Below are 20,230 nucleotides of genomic sequence, written 5' to 3' on the forward strand. Positions count from 1 at the left end.
TTCTGCAAAAGCAGCTAACCACTTCCTTTCAGGATGCCAAGCAAGAGCTGTGATTGGAACCACAGAATGTCCAGAGGCTTTAACCTCGGATAAATGTTCTCCTTGATCGTCGTAAACACTAATAAAGCAACCTTTTTCTTGGGAGTGCACAACAACAGCAAGAAGTGGCAAATTTGAATGCCATGCTATAATAGAACTCACTGATGTCACATCAAGGTTTTGTACTCTAGTGTCAAAATACAATGACATTTTATTGTTTGTATTTGCTTACAATCATTAAAGATAGATTCATATATATATATTAAAAAAATTAAATAATGATAAATAAATAATTTAAAATAAAAAACAAGTAATTATTAAAGTAAAATTATCATAGCAACCGTTGCTAATCAGATACCATTCGTATAAACAAATTCCTCCTGAGAAAACGAAACGAGCATAATTAATAGGCTGCGCGTGCAGCGCCCACTTACTATTTCCTATTCAAATAATGAAATTCGAATTCGTTGCATTTTCATAATAAAGATTAATAATAAAAACGTTTATTGTAATTAATTATATATACATAATAGTATAATTTTATCATGAAATTTTATTTTTTTTAAATTATCTAATTTGACTTCATAAAGATTATACTTTCTGTAAAAAAATAAGTATTATTTTATGGAATTGTTTAATACTTCATATACGTATAATATGTTAACGTAAAAGTTTTTAATGTAAAGATCAACTGCCGCACATTTAAATGAATTTATAAATTTTACTTATATTGTCATAGAAATTTTTTTTGCAATATTTATCCGATAATGCCATTTGTAATGAATCGTATTTTTTATGAGGTCGTGTTTGTAGATTATTAATCTTTATATTCCGTTCTTAATGGCGTAGCATTTTTTTAGTTAATGCTTTTAAACATAAGTAAATAATAAATAAAACGTGCTAAAAAAGTAAAATAAATTACAAACGATATAACAAAATTTATATATTTATTAAATATTTGATTAATTCCTGTTAATTTATACAAAATTAAAAAATTTAAGACATCACAATATTATCATTTGGTATTAATGAATAATGTGAGAATTACATTCAAATGAAAATGTACACATGTGCGCTTACACGCGCGCGCACTTTTTCCTGAATTCAATAACAAAAGAATTCGTTATTCTTATCCTTAAAAATACTTGAATAAAATGATAAAGATTCTTCCCATACTCTTCTTATATTTTATGGACAATTTTTTCGTATTGCCATCACGTTTTTTTTTAATAGCGCTTTCTCTTGTTGATGAGTTTCGGTTTGCTGACGCGAAGCTATCTCAATATTATTTCTCATTTTAGATAATTCTTCCATTATACTTTTATGCTGCTCTATGAGCATTGATTGTAATTTTCCATCCTATCATAAACAATTAAATCTTTAAACGCACTATGGTATTCTAAGAAATGTATAAAGATTGCACGAATACATTACATCTTGAGTTTTTATTTCAACCAACTGCTGAAGCTCTTTTATTTGTTCGCACAAAGAATCGATTTCATTTAGCTTTTGGGTCAATTGTACCTCTTTTTGACGAACCATTTCGTCTCGCGAATTTATTTGTAACTCTTTTTCTTGCAACATTTTTTCGTATTCTATTTTCGTACATTCAAGCTTATGAAGCCACTGTTCTTCGCTTACTTTTACAAACTCTTTCTATAAAATAAATTTTAATTTCCATTTGAATATCATATATTTTATTTTAAACGAATGGTAAAAATTTGTCACATTAAATAAATAGAATCTTTGCTTACTTTTTCTCGGTTCAACTCTTGTAACTTCGTTTCAATTACAGCGATTTTATTATTCAAATCCTCATTTTCACTTCGTGCATTTTCCAACTGATGTTTCATTTTCTTGAAATGTTCCGTCATTTTAATCTTGTATTGATCGACGATTTCCTTGTGATGTTTTTCGAGTATGGTTTTCAGTTCGTGCACCTCCATTAGCCTTAAACACGCAAAGCTTTTCTTTCGTTCGAAAATATTTAGAATTCTCAGTAACAAGAAATACTCACTTGTTTTTTAAACTTGTAATTTCTGTCATCAATTGCTTAATGCGCAAATGTAAATGCGGTATTTCGTCGGATGTTGAAACGTTGTGATAATACATTAATTTCTGCTTTAATTTTTCATTTTGATTCTCCAATTCTTCCACAATGGTACTCAATGTTTCTATTCGATTTCTGTAAGTCCTGAGTAAGTTCTTCTCACACCTTGGAATTTCGAACTACCTTTAATTCTCAAATTATATCTTAGAACTATAAAGTATACATATACCAGTATGGGTGTTTATACACATCTCTCTCTCTCTCTCTCTCTCTCTCTCTCTCTCTGTGCGCACGTATGTTTTTTTCAGACTGTTTTTATAACTGTTTAAGTTAATCGAACGATTTATTCTAAGATTAAAATACAATTTTCAACCACGTATATTTATATATTTTGAACATATTAAGTATGATATAATTTATTCTAAATAATAAAAGAAAATTTTTCTAAAATTTAGTTGGACATTTATAATATAGAACCTTATTATTGCTATTCGACAAAAAGTAACTATAAATTTTCATTAAATAATAATGTTATTTTAAGACTTTTATTATGTCATTTGGTTAAAAAAAATATTGTCTAAGTACTAATATTAAGTTAATTTCATTCATTCACTAAAAACATTACTAAGATTGAATTAAAACTCTCCGATACATAAAATAAAATAATGAAATAATTATCACGATGATAGTTTTAGCGATTAATGTAATTTATTAAAAAATTATTTTCAATATATTGGAGAAATTATAGAAAAATAACAAAAGATTAATAAAGAAACGATAATACATCAAGATAAAAAATGTTAAGAGACAATAATAAAGAATAAAAATTAAATGCAATAATTTACAAAAAAACAATTGAGGCAATAGCATCAAATAAATAAAAATCAATAGAAAATAATTATAATATATGGGTGGTAGCAAGAAAAAAAAATTTTACAGTAATAAAGTATTCAGCATAAGCGATTCTTAAATTCGATAAGCCTTCGATTTATCCGATTAAAATCAAAGAACATTCATCCATATGTTCAAATGAAAATATCGAGAGGTAGAACCTGCTACTTTGCTCATGAAAGTGAACTGTCGGCGACGAGAGCATATCTCCACGGGGAGTACTCGAATGTACTTCTTCATGCCTCGGAAAAGTTCTGATCCTGCGTATGTCTCGGTTTAGGCTCTTACACCTTGGCTTGGGCCAACTGCGCTGTGGTTCGCAAAGAGAGGGACTCGTCTCCGTTAATTCGTTACACGACGAACTCGTTACCTAATGCATCAATTCAGTTGTAGCTATTGAATTTGCGAGCACTGAGCTACGAAATGTGATAGCCTTTTTTTAAGTTTGAAAAATATTGTAAGCGGTATGGCGGAACGTAACAAATAAAGAAAGGAAATCACGTTCGTTTTCATGGGCTCTCTTACGATTAGATTAATACTTAACCACAAATTAAAAATGGTACAATGGCATTTTAGGTTGTGGTTGAAGGGGATTCGGTAATAAAATAACGAAGTGGCGTGTACCAAACGATGGAACTTTGAGAGAGGCACAAGCCTGCCGTTTTCTGGCGGTTTATTGAAAGGCACTCTCAGGTAACCATTTTTCAGTTGTCGATAAAGCTCCAGTAGATAGTCATTCCTGAGGCTGCGCTGGTCCTCGGCATGGTCGAAACGCTCAAGCCAAAGCCGGCAATGACGGGAGTCGCTTGATATCGCCAAATTCAACAGATATGGTTTAACCCGATACAAGATGTCCTCAAATTGCTCATCGAGAATCTGTGCGTGTCGGTCGTCGAACTTCGACATCTTTCGCCCTCGAATGTACTTTATTTAAAAGAATTTATTAACTTCGTGTAGCGACGCCTCCCGACATTATGCCCGGAAACAATAAGAAAGAAAGGCTTCTGAATTTAATGAATGGGTTTTCCTCCACGAACGCGAGAATACGTGAAAAATTCAGACATTCATTTTTTTTAACGCTATATATTATGCACATGCACATGCACATAATTAAAATATACAATATAATTGTGCCTATAGATATTATGTTAAATATATTTTTAGTTTTCAGATTTTTAGTATATTTTTTTGTTATTTTTATGATATAGTTTATAAATTGCTGCTTATCTTGATTTGATTCTCTGCCGTTTTTTTCAATTTCATTAATTTTGCCTTCATGGGATCAATGTTTGTGCCAATCCATTCATCTAACATTGCCGTAAAATAATAATGTTCCATTTGAACGCGTAAATAACTCTCGAGTGTCGATAATTCAATTAGCATACTGTGAATATAAGACTATATGTAAATATGACGGAATTTGTTCAATTATTGTTAAATGCAGATATAACAATAATTATATATTAATACAATTATTGTTATATGCAGATATAACAATAAGCATACTGTAAATATAGATATTATTCATTTTTTATTAAATAAAAGAATTTTACTTTATTCATATAATACTAACTTAGTAAACACTGGAATTAAACTTTCTAGCTGCATTGGATTTGTGTAATTTTTTCCAATTTGCCAATGATTCATCCACGTTAAAATCCTAATAAATTAATTACTATTTATTATATAAATTGTACGAGTTATTTATGCTGTGTGTACATTCATATAATTTAAGAATAATTTAAGAATCATATAACATTCAGAAATGCATGTATACGCGCGTGCGGGCGCACCCATGCACATACGTGAAAAACACAATACAAAAATAAAATATATGTATATTAACTTTCATTTCAATACATTTAACAGATTTTTTATTTATTTAAATCTATGTAAACATAAGAATTGAATGAAAGAATTGATTTATTATTTGTATGTTTTTGAATAAAAAACCTGTCTTACTGCTCACTATTTACAAGTCCATGAAATTTAGTTTTATAATTTAAAAACGATTCTATGCCCACTGCAATCTGCCAACCGGGGAAATTTAAATTACTTGGTACTGGAATAGGTCTTGGCTGTGGTGTTACATGTAAAGGATAATCATTGTAACCAAGACTTTGTGCAACTTGCTCATAGGTTTGTTCAGAATATCCTTGAATCCAAATTTTTAAACAGATTGCTAATGATGGAATTGCGGTTGGTAGAAGTTCACACATTGTTGCATAATGATCATATCTGAGAATTGTTACTGATACTATATCTTTGATTTTATTACTAATATTATATATTAGAATTTTTTTTAGATTATTTTCTTAGTTAATTGAAATTATATTTTTAAATGTAAATTAGGAATTATAAATAAATACTAATTGATTTAATTAAAAATATTATTAGCATATTCGTGCTAACCTTGACCATCCAGTAAAAGCAGTTCCCTGAAATTTATTGATTTTGCTTACATGTGTATTAAGTTCCTGAATCCATCGCTCGTGATTACTAATATGATGTATAATTGTAGGAATATGTTGGCATGAACCAGTAGCTCCTTTAAAAGCTGATGCAATCCATATATTGGGGAATATTATACTGTATTTATCCCACATATCTTTTAATAGAATAATTAGTATGAAATGTCTTATTAATATATTAATTGGGTGTTATAATTAAAAATATTTACTTGTTTGTAAAGAAAAATTTTCTTTACTATTATAATGCCAAATCATTGGTTCAATATATTTTCCAACACTATAATCTAAAATTATAAGTAGAATTAATTTTTTTGTTATTTAATTTAGAAAGTTGTTAAAGGTTCAAGAATACCATTTAAAATTTCTAAATCTATTGTTCTTAGCATATCATCCCATATAATAACTTTCAAAGAAGGATATGATTCTTTGATAAATTGTGTTATAGTTATTACATGATCTAAGAATAAAGAAGCTTTCCCATATTTGCTTGAACCAACTCTTTTAGTACATTGTGGACAAAGACCCATGTGCCAAACTTCGTCTGCACCAATATGTAAATATTTAATATCCGAATGAAACTCCACTATTTGTCTGATCATAGATTTCACCAAAGATTGAGTTTCTGGATTGGAAGGACATATAGAACTGGGAAACGTTGGCACTTCTCTTAATACTTTCCATTCTGAATGTTTTAAAACAAACTACAAATTGAATTGAATAAAATTTTAATAAAAAAGATAATATAATAATATTAAGTCACTTACTTCCATGTGTCCAAAAATTTGAATAAGTGGAATTATAGACAGCCCTGAATTTACTGCTAATTGTAAAATTTGATGAGCTTCGTCTGCAGTATATCCACTTAAAGTATTATGCGGACCACTGCTGCCTATTGGTAAAAGTGTTGTAACATATGGAAATGTGTTTTCCCATTCAAGTAATATTCCTGTAGCACCCCATTCTTTCAACAATGGAAATAGCTGAAGTGAAATTTATAATTATATATATATATATATATATCTATATATATATAAACATTTCAAAAGTATTATTAATTAATAAATATTATACAAAAATAAGAAAGTTATATTACAAAGAAAAAGCTTAATACATAAGTTAAAAATATAAATGAATACATGATACAAAAATATTATTATTACATAGATATGCATGTGTATTTAACCTTTTCAAAATAAATGACTCGAGGAGGAGCACCTTTCAAATCAATATGAACTAGCCTGCAATTAAAATATAATTTTCATATATTTTTTATATTATCACAACATTTAAAAATTATCAAGTTGCAGCTTTAAATTTTATATACTTCTATTCTTCTACCTGTGCTGACCAAAAATGGTAGTTGTTTTGTTACGTCTAACTTTCTTATCATATGTATAATCCTGAAAATGACGCTTTCGATGTTGCTCACGTTCATTTTGATTATTTTGGGAATAATTACTATTCATAATAAAATCACAATTCAATAATATTATGTAAATGAATGCCAACAATTAAAATTACTAGATTGAAGAATCAAAAATATATAATAACCGATATAATTGTATAAAGGACAGAAAGAACATGAAATTGGGACTTGCGCACTAAAATTTTCTTTTTTTAAAAAAACTAAATTTCATGGACTTGTAAATAGTGAGCAGTAAGACAGGTTTTTTATTCAAAAACATACAAATAATAAATCAATTCTTTCATTCAATTCTTATGTTTACATAGATTTAAATAAATAAAAAATCTGTTAAATGTATTGAAATGAAAGTTAATATACATATATTTTATTTTTGTATTGTGTTTTTCACGTATGTGCATGGGTGCGCCCGCACGCGCGTATACATGCATTTCTGAATGTTATATGATTCTTAAATTATTCTTAAATTATATGAATGTACACACAGCATAAATAACTCGTACAATTTATATAATAAATAGTAATTAATTTATTAGGATTTTAACGTGGATGAATCATTGGCAAATTGGAAAAAATTACACAAATCCAATGCAGCTAGAAAGTTTAATTCCAGTGTTTACTAAGTTAGTATTATATGAATAAAGTAAAATTCTTTTATTTAATAAAAAATGAATAATATCTATATTTACAGTATGCTTATTGTTATATCTGCATATAACAATAATTGTATTAATATATAATTATTGTTATATCTGCATTTAACAATAATTGAACAAATTCCGTCATATTTACATATAGTCTTATATTCACAGTATGCTAATTGAATTATCGACACTCGAGAGTTATTTACGCGTTCAAATGGAACATTATTATTTTACGGCAATGTTAGATGAATGGATTGGCACAAACATTGATCCCATGAAGGCAAAATTAATGAAATTGAAAAAAACGGCAGAGAATCAAATCAAGATAAGCAGCAATTTATAAACTATATCATAAAAATAACAAAAAAATATACTAAAAATCTGAAAACTAAAAATATATTTAACATAATATCTATAGGCACAATTATATTGTATATTTTAATTATGTGCATGTGCATGTGCATAATATATAGCGTTAAAAAAAATGAATGTCTGAATTTTTCACGTATTCTCGCGTTCGTGGAGGAAAACCCATTCATTAAATTCAGAAGCCTTTCTTTCTTATTGTTTCCGGGCATAATGTCGGGAGGCGTCGCTACACGAAGTTAATAAATTCTTTTAAATAAAGTACATTCGAGGGCGAAAGATGTCGAAGTTCGACGACCGACACGCACAGATTCTCGATGAGCAATTTGAGGACATCTTGTATCGGGTTAAACCATATCTGTTGAATTTGGCGATATCAAGCGACTCCCGTCATTGCCGGCTTTGGCTTGAGCGTTTCGACCATGCCGAGGACCAGCGCAGCCTCAGGAATGACTATCTACTGGAGCTTTATCGACAACTGAAAAATGGTTACCTGAGAGTGCCTTTCAATAAACCGCCAGAAAACGGCAGGCTTGTGCCTCTCTCAAAGTTCCATCGTTTGGTACACGCCACTTCGTTATTTTATTACCGAATCCCCTTCAACCACAACCTAAAATGCCATTGTACCATTTTTAATTTGTGGTTAAGTATTAATCTAATCGTAAGAGAGCCCATGAAAACGAACGTGATTTCCTTTCTTTATTTGTTACGTTCCGCCATACCGCTTACAATATTTTTCAAACTTAAAAAAAGGCTATCACATTTCGTAGCTCAGTGCTCGCAAATTCAATAGCTACAACTGAATTGATGCATTAGGTAACGAGTTCGTCGTGTAACGAATTAACGGAGACGAGTCCCTCTCTTTGCGAACCACAGCGCAGTTGGCCCAAGCCAAGGTGTAAGAGCCTAAACCGAGACATACGCAGGATCAGAACTTTTCCGAGGCATGAAGAAGTACATTCGAGTACTCCCCGTGGAGATATGCTCTCGTCGCCGACAGTTCACTTTCATGAGCAAAGTAGCAGGTTCTACCTCTCGATATTTTCATTTGAACATATGGATGAATGTTCTTTGATTTTAATCGGATAAATCGAAGGCTTATCGAATTTAAGAATCGCTTATGCTGAATACTTTATTACTGTAAAATTTTTTTTTCTTGCTACCACCCATATATTATAATTATTTTCTATTGATTTTTATTTATTTGATGCTATTGCCTCAATTGTTTTTTTGTAAATTATTGCATTTAATTTTTATTCTTTATTATTGTCTCTTAACATTTTTTATCTTGATGTATTATCGTTTCTTTATTAATCTTTTGTTATTTTTCTATAATTTCTCCAATATATTGAAAATAATTTTTTAATAAATTACATTAATCGCTAAAACTATCATCGTGATAATTATTTCATTATTTTATTTTATGTATCGGAGAGTTTTAATTCAATCTTAGTAATGTTTTTAGTGAATGAATGAAATTAACTTAATATTAGTACTTAGACAATATTTTTTTTAACCAAATGACATAATAAAAGTCTTAAAATAACATTATTATTTAATGAAAATTTATAGTTACTTTTTGTCGAATAGCAATAATAAGGTTCTATATTATAAATGTCCAACTAAATTTTAGAAAAATTTTCTTTTATTATTTAGAATAAATTATATCATACTTAATATGTTCAAAATATATAAATATACGTGGTTGAAAATTGTATTTTAATCTTAGAATAAATCGTTCGATTAACTTAAACAGTTATAAAAACAGTCTGAAAAAAACATACGTGCGCACAGAGAGAGAGAGAGAGAGAGAGAGAGAGAGAGAGAGAGAGAGATGTGTATAAACACCCATACTGGTATATGTATACTTTATAGTTCTAAGATATAATTTGAGAATTAAAGGTAGTTCGAAATTCCAAGGTGTGAGAAGAACTTACTCAGGACTTACAGAAATCGAATAGAAACATTGAGTACCATTGTGGAAGAATTGGAGAATCAAAATGAAAAATTAAAGCAGAAATTAATGTATTATCACAACGTTTCAACATCCGACGAAATACCGCATTTACATTTGCGCATTAAGCAATTGATGACAGAAATTACAAGTTTAAAAAACAAGTGAGTATTTCTTGTTACTGAGAATTCTAAATATTTTCGAACGAAAGAAAAGCTTTGCGTGTTTAAGGCTAATGGAGGTGCACGAACTGAAAACCATACTCGAAAAACATCACAAGGAAATCGTCGATCAATACAAGATTAAAATGACGGAACATTTCAAGAAAATGAAACATCAGTTGGAAAATGCACGAAGTGAAAATGAGGATTTGAATAATAAAATCGCTGTAATTGAAACGAAGTTACAAGAGTTGAACCGAGAAAAAGTAAGCAAAGATTCTATTTATTTAATGTGACAAATTTTTACCATTCGTTTAAAATAAAATATATGATATTCAAATGGAAATTAAAATTTATTTTATAGAAAGAGTTTGTAAAAGTAAGCGAAGAACAGTGGCTTCATAAGCTTGAATGTACGAAAATAGAATACGAAAAAATGTTGCAAGAAAAAGAGTTACAAATAAATTCGCGAGACGAAATGGTTCGTCAAAAAGAGGTACAATTGACCCAAAAGCTAAATGAAATCGATTCTTTGTGCGAACAAATAAAAGAGCTTCAGCAGTTGGTTGAAATAAAAACTCAAGATGTAATGTATTCGTGCAATCTTTATACATTTCTTAGAATACCATAGTGCGTTTAAAGATTTAATTGTTTATGATAGGATGGAAAATTACAATCAATGCTCATAGAGCAGCATAAAAGTATAATGGAAGAATTATCTAAAATGAGAAATAATATTGAGATAGCTTCGCGTCAGCAAACCGAAACTCATCAACAAGAGAAAGCGCTATTAAAAAAAAACGTGATGGCAATACGAAAAAATTGTCCATAAAATATAAGAAGAGTATGGGAAGAATCTTTATCATTTTATTCAAGTATTTTTAAGGATAAGAATAACGAATTCTTTTGTTATTGAATTCAGGAAAAAGTGCGCGCGCGTGTAAGCGCACATGTGTACATTTTCATTTGAATGTAATTCTCACATTATTCATTAATACCAAATGATAATATTGTGATGTCTTAAATTTTTTAATTTTGTATAAATTAACAGGAATTAATCAAATATTTAATAAATATATAAATTTTGTTATATCGTTTGTAATTTATTTTACTTTTTTAGCACGTTTTATTTATTATTTACTTATGTTTAAAAGCATTAACTAAAAAAATGCTACGCCATTAAGAACGGAATATAAAGATTAATAATCTACAAACACGACCTCATAAAAAATACGATTCATTACAAATGGCATTATCGGATAAATATTGCAAAAAAAATTTCTATGACAATATAAGTAAAATTTATAAATTCATTTAAATGTGCGGCAGTTGATCTTTACATTAAAAACTTTTACGTTAACATATTATACGTATATGAAGTATTAAACAATTCCATAAAATAATACTTATTTTTTTACAGAAAGTATAATCTTTATGAAGTCAAATTAGATAATTTAAAAAAAATAAAATTTCATGATAAAATTATACTATTATGTATATATAATTAATTACAATAAACGTTTTTATTATTAATCTTTATTATGAAAATGCAACGAATTCGAATTTCATTATTTGAATAGGAAATAGTAAGTGGGCGCTGCACGCGCAGCCTATTAATTATGCTCGTTTCGTTTTCTCAGGAGGAATTTGTTTATACGAATGGTATCTGATTAGCAACGGTTGCTATGATAATTTTACTTTAATAATTACTTGTTTTTTATTTTAAATTATTTATTTATCATTATTTAATTTTTTTAATATATATATATGAATCTATCTTTAATGATTGTAAGCAAATACAAACAATAAAATGTCATTGTATTTTGACACTAGAGTACAAAACCTTGATGTGACATCAGTGAGTTCTATTATAGCATGGCATTCAAATTTGCCACTTCTTGCTGTTGCTGTGCACTCCCAAGAAAAAGGTTGCTTTATTAGTGTTTACGACGATCAAGGAGAACATTTATCCGAGGTTAAAGCCTCTGGACATTCTGTGGTTCCAATCACAGCTCTTGCTTGGCATCCTGAAAGGAAGTGGTTAGCTGTTGCATGGGAAAATGGAGAAATTTGTGTATAATAATATTGAAATAATTGATAATTTAATATTTCTAACATTAATTAAATATTAATTTTTAAATGTTTTTTTTAATTTTATGAATGAAGTTATGGTGTTACGCTACAGGGTCAAGTGAATTTAGAAATATTGTCACTCCTCATAAATACCCAGTATCAATTTTACAATGGAGTCAGTATGGAGGTCACTTAGTATCAGGAGATAATAGTAGTTCTTTGGTGGGATGGAAAGTGGATGAAGAAGATCAGTTATTTATGGTTTTTCATCATATATTACACCAGTCATTGACTCATATTACATTTAAAATTTCACCTACTAAACCTACAGTTGATATGAGGTACGTTTATCATATTAATATGGAAAGTATATTTGATTCTTAATTATATATTGTTATTAAGTATAGATAACATTTGAAATATTATTAATGAATTAAATAAAAAACTATTTTAATTTAGTAGTCTGGCAAAAGCAGCTGTAGCTGGAGATGAGAGAGCTTTAGATTTATTTAGCTCTTGGAGGCCTAGAACTGCTATGCCTCTTTCAGTTCTTACCAAACATGATAATTATGCTTTTTATGTTGGAACTGCTAATGGTATTATTTATTATGTAGATAATGAAGGCCAATGTAGTCAAGTTTTGAATTTTGAAGGAGCTACTATTTATTGTCTATTACATCATCAAACGAGAGAATCTATTGTTATAATGAGTGAAGGTTTACATATTGGTCACTTTCAAACAGATCCTGTTACAGGTCAACTTACAGAGTTGACAAAGGTAAACAAATTTAAGATTAATTATTTTCTGAATTTCTTTAAATAGTTATCAATAATTTAATCATATTTCATACATTTAATTGTAGGTGAAATTAAGTGCTAGAAGTGATATGACTAAAAATGGACCATCCTTATGTTGGGCTGGTATTAATACACTGGCAATTTTAGTTGGAGAACTAATGATTAGAATGTGGGATCTGCACACTGGAGATACTTATATTTTAACTCCATCCAATAATTCTTCTTCAGAAAATTATTCTAAATCACAGGAAGTGTGTACAAGTTTATCTTTTTGTAAACATAATGGCAAATATTCAATTTCTACAAATCATAATTATTATAATTGCAATTCTAATAACATTTTATATCATGTGCCTTATAATATTGATTTTAGATACTTTAGCTGCTGGTACAAATTTAGGCACAATATATTTCTGGAAGCGTAAATTTCAAGGTGTAGAAAATGATGAAAATTCTTGGCCTACCTTCCCAAATTTGTGTTCTATTCCTGGCACTGTAAAACAAATAACTTGGGGGGCGATTTCGCTTCGAAGTCCTTTATTAGCTGTAAATTGCATTACAAATGTTTACATTCTCCATCAACAATCAATGTGTGCCGTCTACAATGATAAAATTTGTGCCAGTCAAGTGAGTCCAATGCAACTGCATATTGAAATACAAGAATCAGGTGAAGATATTTTATTATCTTAGTTTATATAACTTTTATCATATAAGAACCAAAATATCTCAGTAAGAGATATAAAGAATTATAAGAATTTATTACAATATTTATGGGTATGATTTTTATTTTTTCAATCAATTTTATTATAAAGTATTTTATTTTTAACATTGAATTAATTTATTCATTTTATTTGTTTTTAGAAAATCAATTTTTCATCTTAAAAACAGATATTCAGATACAACTGGTTGCTGTGAATAGAAATTATATTGCAGTATCTTCTGGTAAATATGTAGTAGTTTATAAAGTCAGTGAAGATAGACCACCAAATACAACAGTACTTTTGAGCTTTAGTTGTAATACTGAAAAACTTCTCATTCATGATTCTATATTGATTGTTTTAACATCACAAGTGAGTACACTCAGACGATGATATAATTTTTATATCATATATATCTGCTTTCAATTTAGTTCATAAATTTATTTTAATTACCTGAATACTGAAGATAATTCAACTAAGATCAATTGAAGATGGAACAATAATACAAACCCTTCCAACATTGTCAGCAGAAGGTGAACCTATAATAATGGAAATGACCGGTGATTTTTTGACTGTGGCTTCGTTGAATGGCATCTTAAAAATTTGGAATCTGGGAAAAAGGGAGGCAAAACTTCATACAAGACCTATGGCTACTTATGAGGTTATCAATGATTTTGCCGAAATTATTGAGGCGAAATGCAATTCAGATTGCAGATATGTATCCATAACTGTGGCAATGGCTAATTTGATGCCCAGCCCAATACTTTATGTATGGGATATTGAGAATGATCAAATTCATGAATTCGATTTCTCAAAAAATGATATCGAAGATGAATCTACTTTGTAAATTTTTCTTTTATAAGATGATATAAAATAATATTCTTAAATTTTTAAACTTAAAAATATTTAATGATTTAACTAATTATTTTGTAATACATTGATTAATTATTTATTTAAAATTATCTGTCACGTACAAATGCTTTTTACTTTTCTCAATAACAAATTTCAAAATTTTCAGAGTTGCAAAATGTAAGGGTAGATTAGTAACAGCCCATTGCTGGGACAATGAAGATCCAAGGCTCTTAATTTGTCAAGCTCAAAAACCAGAAAGTATAAATGTTAAATCAACAAATGAATTAATTGATGATCAAGTAATTTTATAATAAATTTATTTTATTGATAAATTTAATTGATATTTATTTAAGTTTAATTATAAATTAATATAAAAAAATAGGACTATAATTTATAAAGGTATCGATATTAAATCTGTACTGATAGTACAATATTTTAATTCGTGTAAATTTGTTCAGTATTTTATTCAGCTTGAATTTTTCATTTATGTACTATTGATATTCAATAGCTATGAAATTTTATATTCTAGTGTATATATCTAAATATGAAAAATAATTGTACAGGTAAATATCGCTAACGTTGTTTTAATAACGATGTTTATAACAACGGAACATGGAATTGTTGTGCATGATATTCGATCCATAAAGGACGATAATTGTCGTCTTCTAGGAGTACAGTCGCCCTTCGTTTTAATATTGGACTCTGAAAAATCCATTGGTAGTAAAACAGTACGTCTCTTAATGCGTGATTTCGAGGAACTTGACTCTTGTGATTCAACGATTAAACGAGCTATTCTTGACTTCAGTTTCTACCTTAGTGTTGCCAATATGGACGAAGCTTTTAAGGTTTAATTATGCTCCAGAATTAAATTAGTATAAATTAATTTAAGCTATGATACTTATTACAAATTATTATATATATTTATTTTCTTTAACCTTTTTATTTTTAATTATTGAATTTAATAGGCTATTAAGACAATACAGAACGAAGCTGTGTGGAAAAGTTTAGCAAAAATGTGTGTAAAAACGAAGCAATTAGATATGGCGATATTGTGCCTAGGGCATATGAAGCAGGTACGGAGCGTGAGAGCACTCCGAGAGGCGATTCTGGATGAAAACCTCAACCTGGAAGCAAAGGTTGGGATTCTTGCTGTCGAGCTGAAGCTTTATGTATGTATACAGTATGTCGAGATGATGCTTTATGTATAAAGTTTTATGAACATAGATTTAAATTAATATTCGTGTTATTTAAAATCATTTTTAAAATTCAATTTTTTGAAAATTTACTAATATCGATTGTAAATTATTAAGAAATAATAATAAGAAGTAATTATACTAATTAATCACTGAAATTAATTATAATTTATTTTTATAGAACGATGCTGAACGATTATTTCGAGAAGCAAACAGATTCGATCTTTTAGGATCTTTACTGGAGGCTCGTAATAAATTTAAAGAAGCCATTGAATTAGCAAAAAACGAGGATAAAATTCGAGAGAAACTGAGCTATTATAATTACGCGAAGTCTCTAGAATTTGAAGGCAAAATTTCCGAAGCTATTGAAATGTACACAAAATCCGATTGTCATAGATTCGAAGTACCTAGGATGCTACTTAGCACTCCGAAAGAACTACAAAATTATTTAAAAAATTCTGACGATTTGTACGTTGTACATGTTTATTGAATTATAATAAAATTTAATAAATTTATAATTATCAACATATAATATTTATACTTTATATTATCAGAGAGATAAAAAATTGGCACGCGCAGTATACGGAGTCGACGAATGACATGGAAGCGGCGCTTGAGTTGTACGAACAGGCTCAGGATACTCTGTCAATGACGCGGCTGCTATGCTTCTTTGGTCGTGATGATGAAGCTTGCGACCTCGTCGTCAAGAGTAAACACGCGGCCTCAATTTATCATCTAGCAACATACTATGAAGCTCGGGGAAATTTCACTCAAGCAATACATTTCTACACAATGTCCCGGGCTTACACCAATGCAATACGCGTCTGCAAGGAAAACAATCTGTTCAATGAGCTCTGGCCACTGTCAATGATGGCACCAAAACAAACACAGATCGATGTCGCCAAGTTTTATGAAGAAATTGATCAGGTACATTACAAAAATCACAGATGAAATACAATTTTTTGTTATATAAAATTAAATAAAAGAATAACAAGGCACATTTAGTATTATAAGCTTAAAATAAGTTTATTAAGGGTATGTAAAAAATACTGATATAATTTATTATTTTTAATTTACGGTTTATTTTGTATGAATAGTTTTTCAATATTTTATACATTTTGTTAATATTTTACAAGTACATAATTTGAATTTTTTAAATTGAATTTTCAATTTTAATTTTAAATTTCGAAACATTTCTTTGTTGTGTCAATAAATCTATAAATTTAAAAACTATACATTGATTTTTGTTTATATTATATATCTTTATAGGTAGATAAAGCGATATTACTTTATCATAAGGCAGGATTTTTGAAAAAGGCTCTTGAACTTGCATTCAAAACACAACAGTTCAATGCATTGCAACTGATAACCATGGATGTGAACGCTGATTCTGATCCAGAACTTATCGAAAAATGCGCTGAATATTTTGTTCAAAATTCACAAATCGATAAAGCTGTTGATTTATTAGCTACTGGAAAAAATTATACAGAGGCACTGAAACTTATTCAAGATTATGGTGTTATTTTATCCGAAGAATTAGGTATATTAATTATTCTCAGTTTATCTTGATAATAAAATATTAAAATATTGTTTTATGATTAGAAAATATGTATATATAACTTTGAAGTTTATACATTAATAATGTATATTCGATTTTTTTTATATCGATAAGCTTTTTAAATTACTATTAAAACACTATCTTCTTAAACGGTATTGTTATTTTAAATTATCCGAACTTGATTTATAATAATAAAGTATTGACATTTATTTATGATATAAAATATTTTAAAAACTAGTTATTAAAACATTTTGTATCGATAGCGGAAAAAATGACACTGGATAAGACAGAGAAAGATCTGGACAGAGAACAGGTGCGCATAGCGACTCTTGAAAAAATTGGTGAAATTGCATTGAATCAAGGCAACTACCATCTAGCAACAAAAAAATTCACTCAAGCCGGTAATAAGTTCCGAGCAATGAAAGCTCTTCTTAAATCCGGTGATACAGAAAAGATCTGTTTTTTCGCACAAGTTTCAAGACAGCGCGAGATTTACGTTATGGCTGGAAATTACTTGCAGTCTCTAGATTGGCAGAATCAGCCCGAAGTACTAAAAAATATCATTAACTTTTACTCTAAAGGAAAAGCCATGGATTTGCTGGCCAACTTTTACGTTGCTTGTGGTCAAGTCGAAATCGATGAGTTTCAGAATTATGAAAAGGCACTCGATGCGCTCAACCAGGCAAGTAAGTGTCTTGCCAAGGTAATCGACTCCAAAGATCCAGATACGCATAAGAGGGCCGTTAAGATTGTTAATGACAGGATGTTGATCATCAAGAAGTATTTAGAAATCAAAAAGTATTTTTCTATAATATACGTTTTAAAATAACATCCAATTTGTTTTGAACTCCAACATTACAACATTCTACAAAGAAATAAATTAGTATTTTTATTAATAAACTAATAATTAAGAATTCAAAATTAAATTAATTATTTAAGGTTTCATTATTGTTATGTATTTCAACTATTTAAAATTCATGTTAATATATTATACATACAAATATTTAAAAGAAAAATTATTTGTGAAATCATTTATTTTCAGATTATTTGATAGTGGAGAAACAGAGATGGGAATAAACCATATACGTTATTTACTTGATTCCTATGGAGTTGAGCTTGAACAATCGATTCGCCGAGGTGATCTCTTTTCCATGATAACTCAACACTATGCAAGTATCGGTGAAATGGAAAAGGCCAGAATTGCAATTGAAGAGCTAAATCGTTTAATACCTGGGATTAATTTAAGTTATTACATTAATGCCAATTTACTCGAGAGTCTCGGTTTTAAGATTAATGTTGTAAAGCAAGAATCCGAGGAACGAGAAGATGACATTGAGGAATTGCTAGGAGAGTAAATTAAAATATTTACAAAAACAATATTAAACAGCTGTAATTTAAATGCACAGTTCTTGAAAATATAAGAGAAGATATAGAAGTGATATTATTTGTAACATAAATTTAGAAAATGGCAAAACAAAATAAAATATTTAAATATTTAAATATACTTAAATGCATTTCAGTTTCAATAATAATTATTGATTTAAAGTAAAAAATTAAGTTTTTCTTAATTATATAGAAGTAGTAAAAATGTTTTATTAATCTAAAATATAAAAAATAATTTAATTTTTTTTAATACAAAATTTTTATATTTATTTTAAACGCAATTAATTTCATAAATAAATATCGAATAGTTATCTAAGTTATATAATTATTCTTAAAATTACATTGTTTTTTAAGTTTTCTATTAAAACTGGATGCTATATAGAAATAGTTAATTTTTTTTAAGTTAATAGTCTACAAAAGTATTTAACAGATTAATCCTAAAAGCAAAAGTTTAAAATTAATTTTTATTTATACTTGTGTCAGTTAATATCAATATTAATTCATATTAATTCGTTATATAATTCATCAACAATTAATTAGAATAATGAACAATTTCTAAACATCTTACAATAACCAAATATAATATAATAGATTATAATGAAATGTATTTATATTTTGTGAAATGTTATTGTTAATGAATTATTATTAATGAATTTTAGTATTATTTCTTTGAATTATAACAGTTCTAAATTTATAACTATTCAAATTATTAAAGAAATTGTATTAATGTATTTAAATGAAAAAGAAAAATCTGAATATTGAATAATATATTACCACGAGCTTTTGTTTATAAAACTAATCATGACAAATATTTGTATTTCTGAAAATTTTGTACTTCTATTGTACACTACATAAAACAATTCAATTTAATTAAACATTTCCAGTATTTCCAATATTTTATAACTGATTTAAATATTTATATTAACATGAATATTAATAGCTTAGATATTTAAAATTATGCAGATACGAAATATTATTAAATAGACTTATTGGTTATAATTAAAAACTTTTAAATTATATATTTACATATTCATTAGTTATAAGTTAAAGGTAAAATTTTGTATTATTGGGGTATTGATATATTGAATTATATAATTTGACTGTGAAATATTTGATTAGATTTTTTAATTGTTCAAATATTTATTTTTAACATATATTTTCTAAACACTCTGATTTTCTTAAATTTTATAGATTTAATTTAAAAAAGATGTAGAGCGTATAATAAAATTCAGCAATAAAAATATATTTTAATAAGTGTCAGTGATGATTCCTACTGTATTAAATAATAGTAAAATTTATCCAAACTATTTACTTTAACCAAAAGTAGACAACTATTATAGGAAAATTATTTTACTTAATATTCATATTTTCTATTCTATGTTATACAATGTTATACAAATTTATCTATACATTGTTATAAGGAACAAAATTTAATTATATGCTTACCATTAAATTTCATTGATTTCTAATTGAGTATAATTTTAAATGTATAAAATTTATATCATCTTCTAATAAGCATCAAAAGTATATTTTTATATGTGTTTTTACTAATCTCCAGTTATATTATAACTTGAATAACAAAAAAAATAATATTGAATTTATTTTAAAGATTTTTTGTATGTATAATTTTCTTTTTTGTGAATTAATTTTTAATTGTTAAACTAAAATATAAAATT

General features: G+C 27.8%; 5 protein-coding genes and 1 long non-coding RNA gene across 12 annotated transcripts; 2 read left to right on the top strand and 4 right to left on the bottom strand.

The window, feature by feature from the left end:
• Positions 1-1,071: 1,071 nt before the first annotated feature.
• Positions 1,072-5,690, bottom strand: LOC105366467 (synaptonemal complex protein 1-like). Its single transcript, XM_011504916.1, has 7 exons — positions 5,661-5,690; positions 5,393-5,588; positions 4,943-5,257; positions 2,057-2,254; positions 1,794-1,989; positions 1,474-1,695; positions 1,072-1,398 (listed from the first exon to the last, which is right to left on the bottom strand). Exons 2-7 carry the CDS (start codon positions 5,584-5,586, stop codon positions 1,228-1,230), a joined length of 1,296 nt encoding a protein of 431 aa, XP_011503218.1. The 5' UTR covers positions 5,587-5,588; positions 5,661-5,690; the 3' UTR covers positions 1,072-1,227.
• On the bottom strand, positions 3,276-4,149 carry LOC105366466 (centrosomal protein of 112 kDa). The gene is made up of 2 exons (XM_011504915.1): positions 3,525-4,149; positions 3,276-3,350 (listed from the first exon to the last, which is right to left on the bottom strand). Exons 1-2 carry the CDS (start codon positions 3,884-3,886, stop codon positions 3,347-3,349), a joined length of 366 nt encoding a protein of 121 aa, XP_011503217.1. The 5' UTR covers positions 3,887-4,149; the 3' UTR covers positions 3,276-3,346.
• An 84-nt stretch (positions 5,691-5,774) lies between the features above and the next one.
• On the bottom strand, positions 5,775-6,221 carry LOC105366500 (hexosaminidase D). Its single transcript, XM_011504957.1, has 2 exons — positions 6,216-6,221; positions 5,775-6,152 (listed from the first exon to the last, which is right to left on the bottom strand). Exons 1-2 carry the CDS (start codon positions 6,219-6,221, stop codon positions 5,775-5,777), a joined length of 384 nt encoding a protein of 127 aa, XP_011503259.1.
• A 1-nt stretch (position 6,222) lies between these two features.
• On the bottom strand, positions 6,223-6,948 carry LOC105366465 (uncharacterized). The gene is made up of 3 exons (XR_913009.1): positions 6,776-6,948; positions 6,635-6,689; positions 6,223-6,431 (listed from the first exon to the last, which is right to left on the bottom strand). It is a non-coding gene; the product is annotated as an uncharacterized LOC105366465 (long non-coding RNA).
• A 125-nt stretch (positions 6,949-7,073) lies between these two features.
• LOC105366468 (synaptonemal complex protein 1) lies at positions 7,074-10,987 on the top strand. 7 transcript variants are annotated; one of them, XM_011504921.1, is made up of 8 exons: positions 7,074-7,108; positions 7,411-7,497; positions 7,687-8,526; positions 8,701-8,909; positions 9,805-10,002; positions 10,055-10,265; positions 10,364-10,585; positions 10,661-10,987. In XM_011504921.1, the coding sequence occupies exons 4-8, from the start codon at positions 8,866-8,868 to the stop codon at positions 10,829-10,831; spliced, it is 846 nt and encodes a 281-aa protein (XP_011503223.1). In that variant the 5' UTR covers positions 7,074-7,108; positions 7,411-7,497; positions 7,687-8,526; positions 8,701-8,865; the 3' UTR covers positions 10,832-10,987. The 7 variants fall into 7 exon arrangements, with proteins under 7 accessions (XP_011503223.1, XP_011503222.1, XP_011503224.1 ...); XM_011504920.1 differs by having other exon boundaries at positions 7,411-7,517; positions 7,687-8,909; XM_011504922.1 differs by having other exon boundaries at positions 7,673-8,909.
• Positions 10,988-11,797: 810 nt separating this feature from the next.
• Positions 11,798-18,581, top strand: rempA (intraflagellar transport protein rempA). Its single transcript, XM_011504925.1, has 15 exons — positions 11,798-12,073; positions 12,166-12,413; positions 12,532-12,850; positions 12,936-13,155; positions 13,244-13,537; positions 13,732-13,940; positions 14,035-14,411; positions 14,587-14,719; positions 14,984-15,265; positions 15,386-15,589; positions 15,795-16,081; positions 16,168-16,540; positions 16,883-17,153; positions 17,435-17,969; positions 18,214-18,581. Exons 1-15 carry the CDS (start codon positions 11,810-11,812, stop codon positions 18,524-18,526), a joined length of 4,329 nt encoding a protein of 1,442 aa, XP_011503227.1. The 5' UTR covers positions 11,798-11,809; the 3' UTR covers positions 18,527-18,581.
• Positions 18,582-20,230: the final 1,649 nt, after the last annotated feature.

Source organism: Ceratosolen solmsi, unplaced genomic scaffold (genome assembly GCF_000503995.2).
Source record: "Ceratosolen solmsi marchali unplaced genomic scaffold, CerSol_1.0 scaffold4, whole genome shotgun sequence".
In the NCBI taxonomy this organism is placed as follows: Eukaryota; Metazoa; Arthropoda; class Insecta; order Hymenoptera; family Agaonidae; genus Ceratosolen; species Ceratosolen solmsi.